General features: G+C 33.0%; 1 protein-coding gene across 2 annotated transcripts in view; it reads left to right on the top strand.

Moving 5' to 3' along the window:
• The window catches only part of LOC127564420 (ankyrin repeat domain-containing protein 26-like), a 132,370-nt gene that overhangs the window by 80,987 nt on the left and 31,248 nt on the right, over positions 1-20,135 (top strand). The window contains exons 13-21 of one of the 2 annotated variants that reach the window (XM_052000943.1): positions 391-455; positions 1,312-1,440; positions 2,080-2,173; positions 3,339-3,438; positions 5,461-5,674; positions 7,968-9,468; positions 11,668-11,811; positions 13,966-14,036; positions 16,459-16,552. In XM_052000943.1, the coding sequence (XP_051856903.1) occupies positions 391-455; positions 1,312-1,440; positions 2,080-2,173; positions 3,339-3,438; positions 5,461-5,674; positions 7,968-9,468; positions 11,668-11,811; positions 13,966-14,036; positions 16,459-16,552 (2,412 nt within the window). The remainder of the gene's footprint in view (positions 1-390; positions 456-1,311; positions 1,441-2,079; positions 2,174-3,338; positions 3,439-5,460; positions 5,675-7,967; positions 9,469-11,667; positions 11,812-13,965; positions 14,037-16,458; positions 16,553-20,135) is intronic. The other variant, XM_052000944.1, reaches the window with a different exon arrangement.

Here is a 20,135-nt window from a genome sequence, read left to right as displayed (position 1 = left end):
TGGAATTAAGAAAATTAGGTTCAATTCATTCTCTGTAATTTCTAGCCAGAAGACCCCAAGAAACTTTCTTAAGTGTATTTACCTCAGACAACTCATTAGGGTTTCTATTCTAGATGGCTGTAATCTACACTAACAAAGTGCCCTGTGCTATATTTTAGTGTTATATGCCAATCTAAAATGAAAGTGTATTAAATATAGTCACATTTGGAATATAAGAATACATAACTTTGTGTCTATGCAATGGGCTACTACTTGATGGACTAGTAAACTTTTATGAAATTTTAATACTTATGTACAGGCATCACTAGTTCAGAGTTAAGGATAAGATTGTGATTTAATTTTTAAAGTTGAAATATTTGAAACATTTTGTTTGGGAATTTTTTGCTGCAGAAATCTCAAGAAGAGGATAAGCAGAAACTGCAGTATCTTAAGGAGAGGGGAGATTATATACAAAAGTAAGAGTTAAAGCATTTTTACAATTTAGTGTTATGACTAGCTGTAGAGCAAATCAAAATTCGCAATAGAACATAATGCAAATCTACTTTTTTCCAATGGAAAAGAGCAATAATCTGCTTAAGTAGAATTTATTTTGAGATGAATAAATAAATAAATTGAACTCAGCATTGGGAATGTAAATATCAAAAGTATCTGGGACTTCAAGCACTATTTACCTCCTATAAAGTGACTGACACTTTGGTCCTGAGAGTTTCAGGGAAGTAGATTGCATGACATGTTCCAAAATAATTGGTGTTTATGTTGGCACTTTTTTCTCGTGCTGCACTTTGATCATAATGGAAATCATCAGCAGAATTTCAAAGGATAAAGCATATAAATTATTGCTAGAAAATTATTATTTTCCCCCTCAAGATCTAGACTTGAAGCAGTGTAATCTAATGTATCGACAACCTGCTTCCAAATCATGGAAAGTTTTGTTAGGTTTGTAGATCTGACTTATTTGCTGTGTATCGTGGGCCAGTCACTTTGTTTCCCACAAAATTCTCTAAAAGTATACATTGAAGAACTGTCACAGGTACACACTGCTAGAAAGTGTTTCCTCATGAACAGTTCCCTCTTTCAGTCAAAAGTTTTTGTCTTATTACATGCCCCCCCAATAAAATGTCCCTTCAAAAAAACATCTTGACTAATTGTGCCTTATGAGGATTTTCCCCCTAAGAATAACATAATGTCCTTTTTTTCATATCCAATTGCTAGCATAGCATATAATTATAAGTTAACGTCTTTCTAAGGAATGATCAAAACACAGATTTTCTTTAAAAAAAAAAGACAAGTAACTGATTTTTTGATCTCTAGAAACAATCATAAGGGAATTGAATTAAGTAAGGAGAGTTCATACTCTGAGTCTGTGACTCTGAATCACAATCTGAACCTCTCTGTGCTGGAAGGAAACTTTGGAAGACAGGAGCTTGCAGGTGTGAATAGGTGGGTAATACTTTCCTACACTAAGGAAATCACAACTGCCAATCACTGTGATTTCAGATCATGATCATGTATGTTTGAGAGTGTCTTAAAAAAAAAAGATATATTTGTCTAAATAATGTCATTGTATGATAGGAGATAGGAGTAATTATATGCAAATATAAGTTTCTTAGAAGGATTTCTTAGAAGTTTTTCTGATATTTGTGTATCAAATCATTTGTGTATCAAAAATTTGTGTATTTCTCCAAATAGTATCTGTGTTTGATCTCTATGGTTTTGCATATTCCACAGTATGGAATTTACCTCCACCTCTTGCAATCCCTAGCTCACCCAGTGTAAGCTCACCCTCCAAAAAGCACTGCCTCTTCCATAAGCCTTTCGGTGTGTTCTTTTTTAACTCCTTACTTCAATTACTTTATTTTTACTCCCAGTATTGTGCATTCATTTATTTACCTGTGCATGTTGTTTTCATTAGAATAAAATGAAATACCTTAGGAGGCATTTTTTTACTTTTCTCTTTAAATCTAACTTCCAGGCTTTGCAAGTGAAGTGCTGAACCTTATAAGAAACTGTTAAATTAAATTAACTATAAAACGTTCTTCAAAGTTTTGAATTGTTGACAATATATTCACTTACTTGTAGGCTTAAAATGGAAAGTGCCACATTTGAAGATTCAGAAAAGCAGCAAGTGGACAAGACCGAAAAAATTCCCAACTGTTTTTTGCAATTTCTTCTTGTAAGTCATCTGTGGGATCTAATTTTTCTCATATGAAAAATACTTTCTTTAGGTGGTAGATTACACTGCTTCAGCAATTCTAAGTTGAGGGAAATCCCATTTCTTATTGTTCTGTTTTTTTTTTTTCTTTTAAATAGCTTTTTCACCGTTGCATAATCTTACATCCCACATTTTTCTCTCTCATCTCCCCCAGTATATCAAGCAATCCAATATAAGTTAAACATATGCAATCCTTGTAAACATATTTCCATGTTCTTCATGTTAAGCAAGAAAAATCAAATCAAAAAGGAAAAATATGAGAAATAATAAAAATCAACCAAACAGAGGTGAAAATATTACGCTTTGATCTACATTCGGTGTCCACAGTTTTCTTTCTGGACATGTATATCACTTTTCCTCACAAACCTATTGGCATTGTCTTGAATCACTTCATTGTTGAAAAGAGCCTAGTCCACCACAGTGTTTCATCACATAATTTTCTTGTTACTGTGTACAATTTTCCCTTGGTTCTTCTTGTTTCACACAGCATCTGTTTATATAAATCTTTCCAAGCTTTTCTAAAATCAACCTGTTCACTATTTATTTATAGAATAATACTCCATTGTATTTATATACCATAATTTATTCACCCATTCCCCAAGTGATGGGCATCTACTCAATTTCTAGTTTATAGAAAATTACAAAAAGGGCTGCTGCCAACTCTTTTGCAAAAGCAGATACGTTTCCCTCTTTTATGATGTCTTTGGGCTACAGACCCCAGCAGAGACACTGCTGAATAAAAGGGGATTCAGAGTTTGATAATTCTTTGAGCATAGTCCCAAATTGCTCTCAGGCAGATATCGTGAATAATTTGTGTTTCTCAGAAAGGTGCTAAATCAGCTTCTAGGTAGGGGTGTGGCTTAGTGAATAATCACAAAGATCTGAATTTGAATCTGTTCTTGGGCTCTTAGCTAACTCTATGATTCTGGACAAATCACCTAATCCCTCTTATAGCCTATTTACTCATTTGTAAAATAATTATGGTTAGTGCTTTTCTCAAGAAATTTTTGTGAATATACCTGCTGCAAAAAGCTTAATGTGCAATAGAAACATTAGCCATTGTTATTCTTTTCCTTTTACAATAATTTTACATAAACTTATTACTTTACCTTTATGAATTCTATAGGATGGAGGAGAGATGTCTGCAGATACTCTTGATGACATCACTCAATCACTTGAAACAGACCCAGAGAATTGTAATTTACCTCCTTCAAATTATATCGAGGGTAAGAATCGTTTTCAATTTTCTAATGGAATACCAGTGTTCAACAGAAACCAAATGTGCACTTATATCCAAGAAGATTACACAAGTTCTATTCCATTGACCCATAGTAAGATAGAGGTGACTTTGTGTTCTCTTGGAAGCTCTGGCATTGGCATCTAATGTGAAATGTCTGGCAGAGTTTGCCAAGCTAGAAAGGATTATTTTGCTTCCGGGTGATGATTTTTCAGCTATAGAAGTTCTCAAAGATGAGTTACTATTTGTTTCAGTGCCAGATACACAAATTTGAGAAAAACAAAGGCCTTGTCCTCAGAGTGTGCAATGTACTAGGGGAATAGATCCTACATAGATAACTCTAGTAGGAAAAAAATACAAATAATATAATAACAAGCAAAGAAAGAATACAGTCATAATGCTATGTGAGGTATAACGTGGAAAAGAATATCAGCTATCAAGAATAAAAACAACTTTCTGAAGGTTGTAAGGATGGGAATGAATTCATTAGGTCATGGGAGTCCAGGAGAACTGGAATGAAAATCTCAAACATGGAAATTGTGAGCAAAGAGACAGGAGAATGACAGTGAAAATCCAGTTTCATAAGACAGTATATAGCAAAAAGAAGTAAATATGAAAAGATAGGCTATTAACAATGTAGGGCGATTAGCTTTGTGTATATAAAGAGATCACTTAATCTTGGAGCTTCATTTTCTTAATCTGTAAAAGACTTACTTCACAGGATAATTTCGGGGAAATTATTTTGTAAACCTGTATGTGCTAGATTATTTAATGTGTGTTATATATATTGAATGCCAGCATAAAGTCTAGGAATTAATTTTACTTTGTTGATAATAGAAAAGTATTGAAGAAATTGACATCATTAGGTGATTAAAGGGATCTCATTCATGGAAACAATGGGTAAAATAGTAGAATCTTTCTCTAAGGGACCAAAAGTAGTAACAATCTTACAAATTTTCTGCCTAGTTTTTAAAATTCTTCCATAAGCATGGCATCTAGGATATTGCATGATATCATGAATACTTAAGTACAAATCCTTTATTATCTCCTTATTAACTGTGAATCTCAACAAGTCCTCTAACTTGTCTGTGACGGTTTCTTCTTTTGCTTTAAATCTTGCATCTTAGGTTTCCCCTATTGTCAATGTCAACTTCAGTACCCATTACAAGCAGTACCCAGAACAGCCCTGTTTTCCCCTGCATCTTTGCTGTTTCAATTCTATTGAACAGTGAATCAAATGAAGAATTGAACGTTGCTAAGGAAAACCCAATAACCAAGTCTATTAAATCTGGAACTTGATATAACACACTTTTCTAATTCTGGATTACATCTAAATTTAGCTATCGTCCCTTCTACAGAATAAAGTGCCTGTGTTTTGTGGCAGTTATTTTCCTTAATGCTCAGATGATATTTTTAAAACTTTCTTCTGGTGTTTCAGTTACATGTTGGTTAAAGTTACCAGAAGTCTGGCTAATGAATCATGGAGGGAAGGATGTTGCTGTATATGAATGATTTATAGTGTAAATCTCTAAAGGACAAGCAGTGTTTACATGTAACTGTTTGAAATAAAACACATTTATGATACTTTTAAAGAAATTTAGCATGTTTGTAATTTATAAGCATAAATATATGCTGTATACAATATATACTGTATTTTATATATAATGTATTTTATTCATCTTATTGTTCCCCTTTACAGTGTATATCAGTAAGTTTAATTTTCACATATATTTTCTTATATTAAGAGAAATTCTGAGGTTTCAGATAGTTTTTTAAAATAAAATAATGTGTAACTTAGAGATTCTGTTCAGCTGTCTACAATAACCCAAAGTAGGTTATTTTAAATTCAATTTAAATCTGTTGACAAAATGATATTTTGATATAATCTTAGGATTTGCATGTGGAACCTGTTTTATCAGTGCCAAAGAATATGCATTGTAAATATCCTGTTACTGCCCCATTGATTTTGAAATCCTAATATGTTTCTTTACTTGTGTTTTTCTCTATACAGATTCATATTACATTTGGGGGGAAAAGAAGGCATTTGCTATACATAAGTCATTAATAAAATTTAAAAATTCTCAATGGGCAGTACTCAAAAAAAACATTAAAGATTTAGAAAAGATGAGTATTGCAATACAGAACGAATTGTCCCAAATAGGAAAACCTCAATCAGAATTAAAGACTGAAAAAGCAGAACATGAGAGAGAACTCCATAGAAGCGGGTATGGATCTCATATGTTTAAATGAAGGTTTGAAAGCATTTCTCTTACAATGAAACTTTGTGACAGAAAATTTGAGGTTAAGAAATGAAAAAAGAAAAATCTTTACAATAATGTAATGAGCCCTACAATGAATTCCTTTTACTTAATGTGGTATGATGCATCTTCCTGTTTGGAATACTTTCCAGTGGGTGCCCACTCTTGTTTCCTCATGTTATTTTTGAAGCACAGATTGTCCTTAATCAATATATATTTATCAAGTACCTTGTGTGCGCCAAGTACTGTTGTGGGCACTGAGGCTGAAAGCCAAAAATCATCTTTTTGTCAGGAATTTACATTCCATACAAGAATACTGAATGCAAATACAAATGGGAACACAATAAAGTCACAGAAATTTGAAGCAGGAAGCAGGGCATAGTTTTCAAAGGAAAGTAGTAGCAGCAACTACTACTACTTCTACTATGTAGAAGAAGGTAGGGAAGCAGAATTTCAATAGAAACAAGAAATTCTCATGGAGGGAGGAGGTTAGAAAAGCAGCAGTGCACTCCAGGCTGAGAAGGTACCCTGCATGCAGTCTGAATCTTCAAACCTTAAAATAGCGCTAAAAGCAGACAGTAAGCAGAAGCTTTGACTAGTTTTGGACTTGAAATACTGATGGATGTCTTAAAAAGTAACAAAAGAATTTTGATGGATTCGGCTCTTTTCAGCAATAGGAACAAAAAGAGCATTGTAGGGACTGAATGTAGGTCTCAACATAGTACTACCTTTTTTTGTTTGTTTGTTTTGCTTGTTGATGTTTGCTTGTCTTTATTTCCTTCTCATTTTTTCCATTTTTGATCTGATTTATTTTTTTGTGCAACATGATACATATGGAAATATGTACGGAATAATTGTACATGTTTAACAAATATTGGATTACTTGCTGTCTAGGGGAAGGGGTGGTGGCACAGAAGGAAGAAAAAATTTCAGCAACAAGGTTTTGCACTATCTTTGCATGTATTTTGAAAATAAAAACTTATTTAAAAATGCAATACAATAGAAAAAATATTAAATAAAAAAGTTTCCTGAAAATTAAAATGAAAGTTTCTCTCACAATGAAACTTTGTGACAGAAAATTTGAGGTTAAGAAATGAAAAAAGAAAAATCTTTACAATAATGTAATGAGCCCTACAATGAATTCCTTTTACTTAATGTGGTATGATGCATCTTCCTGTTTGGAATACTTTCCAGTGGGTGCCCACTCTTGTTTCCTCATGTTATTTTTGAAGCACAGATTGTCCTTAATCAATATATATTTATCAAGTACCTTGTGCGCCAAGTATTGTTGTGGGCACTGAGGCTGAAAGACAAAAATCATCTTTTTTGTCAGGAATTTACATTCCATACAAGAATACTGAATGCAAATACAAATGGGAGCACAATAAAGTCACAGAAATTTGGAGCAGGAAGCAGGGCATAGTTTTCAAAGGAAAGTAGTAGCAGCAACTACTACTACTTCTACTATGTAGAAGAAGATAGGGAAGCAGAATTTCAATAGAAACAAGAAATTCTCATGGAGGGAGGAGATTAGAAAAGCAGCAGTGCACTCCAGGCTGAGAAGGTACCCTGCATGCAGTCTGCATCTTCAAACCTTAAAATAGCGCTAAAAGCAGACAGTAAGCAGAAGCTTTGACTAGTTTTGGACTTGAAATACTGATGGATGTCTTAAAAAGTAACAAAAGAATTTTGATGGATTCGGCTCTTTTCAGCAATAGGAAGTTTTTCAGATCACTTCCAGTAGATGTGATAGAGAGAGCCATCTGCTGCAAAAAGAGCATTGTAGGGACTGAATGTAGGTCTCAACATAGTACTACCTTTTTTTGTTTGTTTGTTTTGCTTGTTGATGTTTGCTTGTCTTTATTTCCTTCTCATTTTTTCCATTTTTGATCTGATTTATTTTTTTGTGCAACATGATACATATGGAAATATGTACGGAATAATTGTACATGTTTAACAAATATTGGATTACTTGCTGTCTAGGGGAAGGGGTGGTGGCACAGAAGGAAGAAAAAATTTCAGCAACAAGGTTTTGCACTATCTTTGCATGTATTTTGAAAATAAAAACTTATTTAAAAATGCAATACAATAGAAAAAATATTAAATAAAAAAGTTTCCTGAAAATTAAAATGAAAGTTTCTCTCACAAAGTTCATTGCAAAATTACCTCTTGATTATTTTATCCATTTTAGTAATCTTTCAAGACTATATAGCACAATTACTTGCAATTTTTTTTTTCCAAATGCAATGCTGAACTCTAGATTTGAAGGTGAAAAACAAAACAGAGAAAAACTACAGGCACAAATTCATTACCCTTCTTGTGCAAGTTCTGCTGTGCTAGAACAGGAATATCAGACATCAGAACTAAACCTTCAGCAAGAACAAGATAAGTGGCTTCTTAAGGAGGAGCTAATAGATAAGATTGAGATCCTGTTAATTCAGCATTCTAAAATTAAAGATGAGATCTACCAACAGCATAATGCCCTTAAAATGAACACATTACTTTTAGAAGAAATAGAGAGAGAATTTAAAGAGTGCAAAGATGAATTAAAAGAACTCAGAAAAGAAAATCATCTAAAAAAGAAAAAATGGAATAGATCCCTTTTCAAACAAGAGTCCCTGCAAGAAAGATTAACCCAAATGCAGAAGAAAATTATGCTGTCTCAGAAACCATTTGAAGATTCCCAAAACAAAGCGGTCTTCATATCGAAGGGTGTCCAGGTGCCCTTTAAGGATAGCTCTATGACTTTTTGTGCTGTCACTGGGAAAAAAGATGCTGTGCTAGAACAGGAATATCAGACATCAGAACTAAACCTTCAGCAAGAACAAGATAAGTGGCTTCTTAAGGAGGAGCTAATAGATAAGATTGAGATCCTGTTAATTCAGCATTCTAAAATTAAAGATGAGATCTACCAACAACATAATGCCCTTAAAATGAACCCATTACTTTTAGAAGAAATACAGAGAGAATTTAAAGAGTGCAAAGATGAATTAAAAGAACTCAGAAAAGAAAAGCATCTAAAAAAGAAAAAATGGAATAGATCCCTTTTCAAACAAGAGGCCCTGCAAGAAAGATTAACCCAATTGCAGAAGAAAATTACGCTGTCTCAGAAACCATTTGAAGATTCCCAAAACAAAGCGGTCTTCATAGCGAAGGGTGTCCAGGTGCCCTTTAAGGATAGCTCTATGACTTTTTGTGCTGTCACTGGGAAAAAAGATGCTGTGCTAGAACAGGAATATCAGACATCAGAACTAAACCTTCAGCAAGAACAAGATAAGTGGCTTCTTAAGGAGGAGCTAATAGATAAGATTGAGATCCTGTTAATTCAGCATTCTAAAATTAAAGATGAGATCTACCAACAACATAATGCCCTTAAAATGAACCCATTACTTTTAGAAGAAATACAGAGAGAATTTAAAGAGTGCAAAGATGAATTAAAAGAACTCAGAAAAGAAAAGCATCTAAAAAAGAAAAAATGGAATAGATCCCTTTTCAAACAAGAGGCCCTGCAAGAAAGATTAACCCAATTGCAGAAGAAAATTACGCTGTCTCAGAAACCATTTGAAGATTCCCAAAACAAAGCGGTCTTCATATCGAAGGGTGTCCAGGTGCCCTTTAAGGATAGCTCTATGACTTTTTGTGCTGTCACTGGGAAAAAAGATGCTGTGCTAGAAGAGAGAAATAAAAAGTCAGTTGATGAGATAAGTATTCCTTTAAGAGAGAAACTACGCAAACTTGAAAATGAGGAGGCAAAAAGAAAGGTAGGTCCTTAAATGTTGTCTGACAAACATTTAATATTTTGAAATGAATTTCAAAGTTATTTTGATCAAGATAAATTAGGAATTTGAATTTTCAGCGGGTTTCTGATTTTAGTAACTTTCAATGTAAAATTTCTAAATGCACAAAAGGAGAATGAGGAAGCATTGATGATAAAAATCCACCCAACATCCATTTTTTAGATAAGATGACTTATTTTGATTAAAATATATTGTATAGATAGCCCATGAAAATTTAAATGCATAGTAGTGGTTAATGAGTGTAGATGGAGTTAAGCACTTATACGTAAATACTGATCAATTTGTAATTCTAATAATTTGCCTAGTATTTTATGTAATGCTGTAATGGAATAAATTATTAGAAATGCTGAAACAAAATAAATCCTGAACAAATATGCTAGGCGTAGTATAACAATTCAAATTAGTCGTCCAAATTGAAATACTGTAGGAAATTACAGTTACCTTTTTCATAAACATCGAAACATGTTTATCAATTTGACTAGTTTTAATTCAAACTAACATGAACTGATTTTAGAAACATTAAACAGTTGATCATATTTTTAATCAAATCATAAAGATTACTAACTACTTTTCTTTAGAATTTAGGACAATAATTTTCTTCAAAGAGATTTTGATGGTGTATTAAGAATTAATTATGGTGTGTGGTTATAAAGGCATTTTTAAAAAATGTGCTTTTGAGTCCCTACTACATATTTGTTATTTGCGTCAGTATTTTTTTCATTGATTTTACTAATACTTGTTGCATAATGTCTAGAATGTCAGTTTATGGCATCAGTGCCTTCCATTTACTGAAAATAGTTAGCTTTTTACTGTCTAATAGCAGGTCGCACATTTGCAGTGAGTGGAAAAAGGAAGAAATTGCTGTGTAGCCATTTCAGTTGAAAAAAATATTAGATTTTACATTTAGTTTTTATGATCAGGTGGTTGATTCTATTCATTTCATAGTGGAACTTAATGTTTCTGTAGTAATTCAGTTAATTTTGCCAATTGTCTGACAATTTTACATTTGTTTCTTTTCGCTTATTTCCTTTTGAAATATTACTAGACTAGTTGATTTTTTACAAGAAAATCAATTGTATCTAATGAGATAGAAAATTTTAAATGTATTTTACTTTTTAGTTACACTTACTATTAGTCACAAATGCAGTAATTTATTTTATAGTGAAAATACACAGGATTTTTATAATGCATGAATATGAATACACACATACATACATATATGTGTGTGTGTGTGTGTGTGTGTTTGTATTTTGTGTGTATATGTACATTTATGTATCTCTATATGTTGTATGTTGGTCTTCTACTAAGTTAGAGAAGGCAATGAAATTATTTCCCTTTTGTACTGACCTTGCACCATACTATTTATCCATAATTGGAAGAGCTATAATTTTCTATAATTTTCCCCATTTTCTGTCCAAGACTGGAACCAGGAGTCTAATTTATAATCTTGTATAAAAAGGAACTGCTTTGAAGACTTAAGAGGGACAGCAGCCCCTCCGTTCCCCTTCCCTACCCCCCTTTTTCTTTTGTTTTCTTCAAATCAGATCAATCCCTTCCAGTAATTTTATCATGCCTGACAATCCCAACAGTGAGAGGAAAGAAAATGCATCTTCTTCTTATAAGTACCCTTATTCATATAAGGGCAGATGCATAGAACTTTTCCTGAAAAATAGAAAGTAAAAAACCTAATGTTTCTATCAGATATAAGGAACTATATATACTGCCCTCCACCATTCCCCCACCTTCCATGTGAATTGCACATGAAAAGGTTTATCTGCTACATGGCTTTGAAGGTGTTTTATTTCTGAAGACGGAATGGGGAAATCAGACTGAAAGGAATGGTTTATGATGAGCAAGCAAGATAATAGCATTTGGTCCATGCTTGAAAGAAAGATGTGTGATATAGGGAAAAGAACTTTGTGGTTCTACGAACCAAGTGCCAATCCTTTTCTCAATGACTACTTTTATGACTTAACCTCTTTGGGTCTTAATTTTCCTCAACTGCAAAATGAGGTGGATCTGTCAATCCTTTCCATGTCCGGGCCGGATAAGGTTTCTATGATAATCATAAATGTATTCAGGCAAGTAAAATATTTATTTCATATAAGCTAATACTGCTATATGAAATCAGTAATAGAAATTCTACATACATATTTCTATCAGGACACAGTAAGAAAGCTTCACCAAGAACTTGCAGATTCCCAAAAAGGAAAACTCATGACTTCTCAAGAGGTTTTGTCACGTCAAACAAAAGTTTTATACATGGAGAAAAAAGTACAAGAGAAAGCAGATGAAACCACAAATCAAGTATGTATGCAAAAAGTCAGTAATTTGTCATTGATTAATGGAAGGTTTTCAGTATAATACTTTTTAAACCAATAGTATAAGACATTTTCTGATAATTGTGCCTGTCATTTAAACTAACAGAACAAGATCTATAACAACTACCATTTGTATCCATTTATACCATTTTTATATTGGGATAATTATTTTCCCACATAATATCCTTACAGTAGGAATGAGATTTTTTTTCCTGAGTAATAAGTATATCATATATTCAGATATATATATGTGTGTGTATATATAAATATATCTATACACCCACACACATGGGCACACCCACAGGCTCCTTGGCGGAAATATGAATAGAACTTTGCATCTGAAGTTGGAAAGATCTGGGTTCAAAAGTGGCCTCAGATGACATGGACAATATAGCTTCTTTAACTGTAAAATGAGGGTAATAACAGCATCTACCTCCCAGAATAATTGTGAGAATCAAATGAGAAAAGAATTCTAAAGCTCTTAGCACAGTGCCTAGTGCATAGTAGGTACTTAGAATGCTTGTTTCTCTGCTCCAGAAAGATAAAAGTTCATATTTTCAGTTATATATAAAAGTAATCATTGTCTCTTATATTTTGAGTAACATCTCCTAATGTTGAGAACCAGTTCTCTTACTTCCTTAACCTCAGTATAATGGTTTTTACTAAGAAGTGGTTTATTGCTAGTTTCATTCTTTTCAAAACGTATTCTTTCATATTAGTATGCTGGAGAAATATTTCTGGTTTTCAGAAATCAATATTGGACTGGAATAAATTTTGTTTCCCAAATCAATTTTTTCCTCTATCACTCAATTCTCTTTATTTTCCTCCCATTCCTTTTGGACCACATTGATTAAAATATTAACTTTTAGAAAAGCCTTTGTGTTGAGGCTGTCATCCAGGAGCTAGATGTGGACTGACCTTTATAAGGAACCACAAGGAAGCAATCAATCCTATATCCATATGAAGGAACTCAATAAAATGCATTCAGAGCAAACTGGCACCATTTCTTCCCTTTCTTCTTTCCCTGATTAGGTTAGCAACTAAGCACTAGAAGAACTGGGTAAAATATTTTTTTTCTTCTTTGTTCAATAATTAGTCCATTAATTAATGAATGTCAGTTCTGTGAATTATGCTATGACGGTTTCTGATTAGGTTAACAAGAATATGGGAAAGCCATGCTCTCTTGTCCTTGAAGAATTGAAAGTTTCACTGAAAAGTCAATGCAAAATAGGGGAAATTTCATTACAATACAAGGTATCATGGAAGCAAGCACCAAATGAGTTGTTATATAAGTAAAGTAAGCATTTATTTAAGAGAGCAAGAGCAAAGGAGACAGAAAGAGAGAAAGGGAAGGGGGAGGAGGAGAGGGAGGAATGAATGAAAGGAGAGAGGAAGGGAGACAGAGACAAAGAAAGAGCACTGTGGTTTTAGATTAGATCAGCTGCTACTTAATCTAGTCTTCTTCCCAACATGAAAAAAAATACCCATTGCAAAATATCTAAATTAGCACCTCTGTTGAAAGCATTTGCCACCTAGCTAAATTTAATAACACATATTTTAGAAAATTGCATAAATATAATTTGTCAAAAATCTACATCGGAAAATTACTTGTCCAAAGACCACTTTTCTTTAAAACATGTATTTTCCTTTGAGCAGCCGTTTCATTATGTAGCTTTATAATCAACAAGCATGACCTTGATCATTTTACTCAAGACATCTCTGGTGTAGTGTATTGGTTTGGAAATAAGAAAACTAGGTTCAATTCATTCTCTGTAATTTCTAGCCAGAAGACCCCAAGAAATTTTCTTAAGGGTATTTACCTCAGACAATTCATTAGGGTTTCTATTCTAGATGGCTGTGATCTACACTAACAAAGTGACCTGTGCTATATTTTAGTACATTTTACATATTGGGTGTATATACCTATCTAAAATGGAGGTGGATTAAATATAGTCACATTTGGAATGTAAGAATACATAACTTTGCATCTATGTAATGGGCTACTACTTGATGGACTAGTAAAATTTTGTGAAATTTTAATGCTTATGTACAGGCATCACTAATTCAGAGTTAAGGATAAGATTGTGATTTAATTTTTAAAGTTGAAAATTTTGAAACATTTTGTTTGGGATTTTTGTAGCTACAGAAATCTCAAGAAGAGGACAAGCAAAAACTGTGGTATCTTAAGGAGAGGGAAGACTATATACAAAAGTAAGAGTTAAAACATTTTTATAATTTAGTGTTATGACGAGTTGTAGAGCACATCAAAATAATAAATTAACAAAATGTATTTGTAATAGAACATAATACAAATCTACTTTTTTCCAATGGAAAAGAGGAATAATCTGCTTAAGTAGAACTTATTTTGAGATGAATAAATTAATAAATTGTACTCAGCAATGGGAATGTAAATATTAAAAGTATCTTGGACTTTGAGCAGAATTTACCTCCTAAAAAGTGACTGACACTTTGATCCTCTGAGTTTCAGGGATGAGAAATGTAGGGAAGTAGATTGGGGGACATGTTCCAAAAAAAATTGCTGTTCATATTGGCACTTTAGTCAATTGCTGGGCTTTGACCAAAATGGAAATCATTAGCAGAATTTCAAAGGATAAACCATATAAATTACTGCTAGAAAATGATTATTTTTCCCCTCAAGATCTAGGCCTGAAGCAGTGTAAGCTAATGTATCGACAATCTGCTTCCAAATCATGGAAAGTTTTGTTAGGTTTGTATATCTGACTTGTTATTTGCTGTGTATCATGGGCAGTCACTTTGTTTCCCACAAAATTCTCTAAAAGTATACATTGAAGAATTGCCACAGGTACACACTGCTAGGAGGAGTTTCCTCATGAAGAGTTTCCTATTCCAATCAAAAGTTGGTGTCTTATTACATGCCCCCTCCAAAAAAATGTCCCTTCAAAAAAATCTTAACTAATTGTACCTTGTGAGGATTTTTCCCCCAAGAATTATACAATGTGCTTTTTTAAGGAGAGGGAAGATTATATACAAAAGTAAGAGTTAAAGCATTTTTATAATTTAGTGTTATGACGAGTTGTAGAGCACATCAAAATAATAAATTAACAAAATGTATTTGTAATAGAACATAATACAAATCTACTTTTTTCCAATGGAAAAGAGGAATAATCTGCTTAAGTAGAACTTATTTTGAGATGAATAAATTAATAAATTGTACTCAGCAATGGGAATGTAAATATTAAAAGTATCTTGGACTTTGAGCAGAATTTACCTCCTAAAAAGTGACTGACACTTTGGTCCTGTGAGTTTCAGGGATGAGAAATGTAGGGAAGTAGATTGGGGGACATGTTCCAAAAAAAATTGCTGTTCATATTGGCACTTTAGTCAATTGCTGGGCTTTGACCAAAATGGAAATCATTAGCAGAATTTCAAAGGATAAGCCATATAAATTACTGCTAGAAAATGATTATTTTTCCCCTCAAGATCTAGGCCTGAAGCAGTGTAAGCTAATGTATCGACAATCTGCTTCCAAATCATGGAAAGTTTTGTTAGGTTTGTATATCTGACTTGTTATTTGCTGTGTATCATGGGCAGTCACTTTGTTTCCCACAAAATTCTCTAAAAGTATACATTGAAGAATTGCCACAGGTACACACTGCTAGGAGGAGTTTCCTCATGAAGAGTTTCCTATTCCAATCAAAAGTTGGTGTCTTATTACATGCCCCCTCCAAAAAAATGTCCCTTCAAAAAAATCTTAACTAATTGTACCTTGTGAGGATTTTTCCCCCAAGAATTATACAATGTGCTTTTTTTCAAATCCAATTGCTAATGTAGCATATAATTATAAGTTAACATCTTTCTGAAAAATTATCAAAACATGGATTTTCTTAAAAAAAAAAAAAAAAAAAAAAACAACAACAATTGGCTGACTTTTTGCTCTCTAGAAACAATCGTAAGGGAACTCCCGAGTCTGTATCTCTGAGTCACTATCTGAATGTCTCAATGCTGGTAGGAAACTTTGGAAGACAGGAGTTTGCAGGTTTCAATAGGTGAACAATATTTTCCTACACTAAGGAAATCACAACTCCCAATCACTGTGATTTCAGATCATGATCGTGTATGTTTGAGAATATCTTTAAAATATATATATACTTGTCTAAATAATGTCATTGTATGATAAGAGATAGGAGTAATTATATGCAAATATGTTTCTTAGAAGGATTTCTTGGAAGTTTTCCTGATATTTGTGTCCCAGATTCCAAATAGTATCTGTGTTTGATCTCTATGGTTTTGCATATTCCACAGTATGGAATTTACCTCCACCTCTTGCAATCCCTAGCTCACCCAGTCAAAGCTCATCCCCCAAAAAGCACTGCCTCTTCCACAAGCATTTCTCTGTGTTCTTTTTTAACTCCTTACTTCAAGTACTTTATATTTACTCCCAGTGTTGTGCATTCATTTATTTACCTGTTCATGTTGTTTTCATTGGAATAAAATGAAATACCTTAGGAGCCATTTTTTACTTTTCTCTTTAAATCTAACTTCCAGGCTTTGCAAGTGAAGTGCTGAACCTTATAAGAAACTGTTAAATTAAATTAAGTATAAAAAATTCTTCAAAGCTTTGAATTATTGACAATATATTCACTTTTTGTAGGCTTAAAGTGGAAAGAGCCACATTTGAAGATGCAGAAAAGCAGCCAATGGACAAAACTGGAAAATTTCCCAAACATTTTTGCAAATTTCTTGTGGTAAGTCATCTCTGGGATTTAATTTTTCTCATTTGAGAAATGCTTTCTTTAAGTGATAGATTACACTGCTTCAACAATTCTAAGTTGAGGGAAATCCAGTTTCTTATTGTTCTTTTTTTTTTTTTCTTTTAAATAGCTTTTTCACCTTTACATGATCTTACATTCCACATTTTTCTCCCTCCTCTCCTCCAGTACATCAACAATCCGATATAAGTTAAACATATGCAATCCTTGTAAACATATTTCCATATTCTTCATGTTAAGCAAGAAAAATCAAATCAAAAAGGAAGCATATGAGAAATAATAAAAATCAACCAAAAAGAGGTGAAAATATTATGGTTTCATCCACATTCAGTGTCCACAATTTTCTTTCTGGACTTCTATATCATTTTCCATCACAAGCCTATTGGCATTGTCTTGAATCACTTCAATGTTGAAAAGAGCCTAGTCCATCACAGCTGATCATCACATAATTTTCTTGTCACTGTGTACAATTTTCCCTTGGTTCTTCTTGCTTCACTCAGCATCTGTTCATATAAATCTTTCCTAGGTTTTCTAAAATCAACCTGTTCATTATTTATTTATAGAATATATTCCATTATATTCATATACCATAATTTATTCACATATTCCCCAAATGACGGGCATCTACTCAACTTCTTGTGTCTAGAAAATTACATAAAAGGGCTGCTACCAATTATTTTGCACAAACAGATGCTTTTCCCTTTTTTATGATCTCTTTGGGCTACAGATCCCAGCAGAGACACTGCTGGATAAAAGGGCATTCAGAGTTTGATAATTCTTTGGGCATAGTTCCAAATTGCTCTCAAGAATCTCAGATCATTTCAAAACCCCATGAACAATGCATTAGTATTCCAGTTTTCCCACATCCTCTTCATCATTTATTATCTTTTCCTGTCATCTTAACCAAACTTAATCACTATGAAGTGATACATCAGCATTGCCTTAATTTGTATTTAATCAGTTGCAAAATACGGCATTTATAATATGATTAGAAATGTCTTGTATTTATTCATTTGAAAATTGTCTGTTCATCTCCTCTGATCATTTATCAATTGGGCAATGGTTTGTATTCTTATAAATTTGACTTAATCTCTATTATTTCAGAAATAAAGCTTTTATCAAAAACACTGGGTGGAAAAATTGTTTCTCGGCTTTTTTTGCCTCCTAATGTTGGCTGCATTGGCTTTGTTTGTGCAAAAACATTTTTTCCTTTTTTAAATAGCTTTTTTATTAACAAAATACATGCAAATGGTAGAGACAAAATGGCAGAATAAAGGCAGGAATTTGCCCAACCTCTTCCCCAGACTGTTCCAAATTCCTTTGAATAATGACTGAAAACAAATTTTAAAGGATCAGAACACCCCAAAAGTAGAACATTTTCCAGCCAAAGGCAAGTTAGAAGCTCAGCACAAAATGTCTGTGATGCCAGGGTGGGAGTCCTGTAGATTATTCTCATTATGATGGCAGTTACAAAGAGTATATGTAGACAGAGAATATGGATGTGAGTTGAAAACAAAGGGATACGATCTTTTTGAAAAGATGATGACTGTACAGGCAGAAAGGTGAAGGGAGAAATGGAATGCTGCCAATTATCTGCCATAAAAAAAGAACCAAGAAAAAGCTTTTACAGTGGAAAGGAAGAGAAGGAGGAAAGGGTGAGTGAGTGACCCTTACTTCCATCAGAATTGCTTCAAATAGGAAATAACCTATCAATAGGGGTATAGAAATCTCTTTTACCCTGAAGGGAAATGGGATATGGGAAAGGGGGAGGGTGATAAAAGAGAAGGCATGTTGGGGGAGGGAGTGGTTAGTAGCAAAATGCTTTGGATGAGGGACATGGTAAAGGCTAAGGTAATTAAATTAAAGGTAAATAAATGGGAAAAAATACAATCAGCAATAGTAATTGTAAAAAAAAATTGAAGCAAGTTTCTCTGATGGAATATTATTATTCTCAGTAGTACAGTCATCCACACCTACCCTGAAGGACTTATGATAAAAATCTTATGGATCCTCAGAGAAGGAACTGATCCAGTCTGTTTATACATTGAAGCATTCTCTATTACTCTCTTTATCTCTCTCTCTCTTTTTAACTGTATTTTTCTTGAGGACTTTTATTTTCATTAGGGTTGGAGATTTATGTTTTTTTTTTTTTTTTTTCACCACCTGAATCTTATGGAAATATTTTGCATAACTACACATGTGGTTTCTTTGATTGTGAGTGGGAATAATCGAGAGAACCTTGAACTCAAACATCTTAAAAACAAATGTAAAAGAAAAATTGTGTAGAATGCAACTGGAGAAAAATTAAAATAAATAAATAAATAAATAAATACAAGCAAAGATAGGTTCCAACATTTCCTCTTAAAAAACCTTGGTGTCCAAATTTTTCTCCCTCCCTTTCCTCATCAGCTCCCTTAGACAGCAAGTAATCCAATATATGCAAGCATGTACAATTCTTCTATACATATTTCCACATTTATCAAGGTTGTGCAGATTTTTAAATAATTAATATAATCAAAATTATCTATTTTGCATTTCACAAACATGAATACATTTCAGTTTCCTTGCTATAGGGTATTAAATATTGGTAAAAACCTAGGTTCTACCAAACTAATTTCCAGTTTTCCCAGCAATTAGTGTCAAATAGTGTGTTCTAAGTCACTTGAGTATTTTGTGTCGTGAACTTAACCTCTTACTCTGATCTACTACTCTATTCCTTAGCCTGTAATGAATGGTTTTGAAGATCACTGCTTTAAAAGATAGTTTTAGGTCTGATTGATACAGCAAGGCCAAATTTCTTTGCATTTTTTTCATTAAGTTCTTTGAAATTCTTGATGTTTTGTTCTACCAGATAAGTTATGTTTTTATTTTTCTAGCTCTATGATTTCTAGGCACTGTGATTGGCATGAGACTGTCTAAGTAAATTACTTTAGGTAGAATTGTCATTTTTATTATATTAGCTTGGCCTTTTCGTGAGCACTTCATATTTTTCGGTTGTTTAGATCCAGTTTTAGATCCAGTGTGAAATGAGTTTTAAATTGTGTTCATACAGTTCCTAGCTTAGTTTTTGCAGGTGGACTCCCAAACATTTTATATTATCTATAGTTATTGTAAATGGAATTTCACTGTCTATCTCTTGCTGCTGGGCTTTGTTGGTGACTTTGTTGGTGCTGTTGATTTATGGGGGTTTATTTTATATCCTGCAACTTTGCTAAAATTCTTAATTGTTCCTAGTGTCTTTTTATTTGATTTTCTAGGATTCTCTAAATATACCATCATATTATCTGCAAAGACTGATGATTTTGTTTCCTTGTGACCTACTCTAATTCCTTCAATTTCTTTTTTTTTCTCTTATTGCTAAAACTAACATTTCTAGCACAATATTAATGATAGTGGTGAAAATGGTTAACTTAGTTTCACCATTGATCTTATTGGGAATGCTTCTACCTTGTTGAATTACATCTAATATTTTAGCTGATGCTAATACTTACATTTTAAGGAAAACTCCATTTATTTTTCTGCTCTCTACATAGGAATGGGTGGTGTATTTTGCCCAAAG

This window comes from Antechinus flavipes, chromosome 5, assembly GCF_016432865.1.
Source record: "Antechinus flavipes isolate AdamAnt ecotype Samford, QLD, Australia chromosome 5, AdamAnt_v2, whole genome shotgun sequence".
Classification (NCBI taxonomy): Eukaryota; Metazoa; Chordata; class Mammalia; order Dasyuromorphia; family Dasyuridae; genus Antechinus; species Antechinus flavipes.
This window is presented reverse-complemented; position numbering and strand designations above follow the sequence as displayed.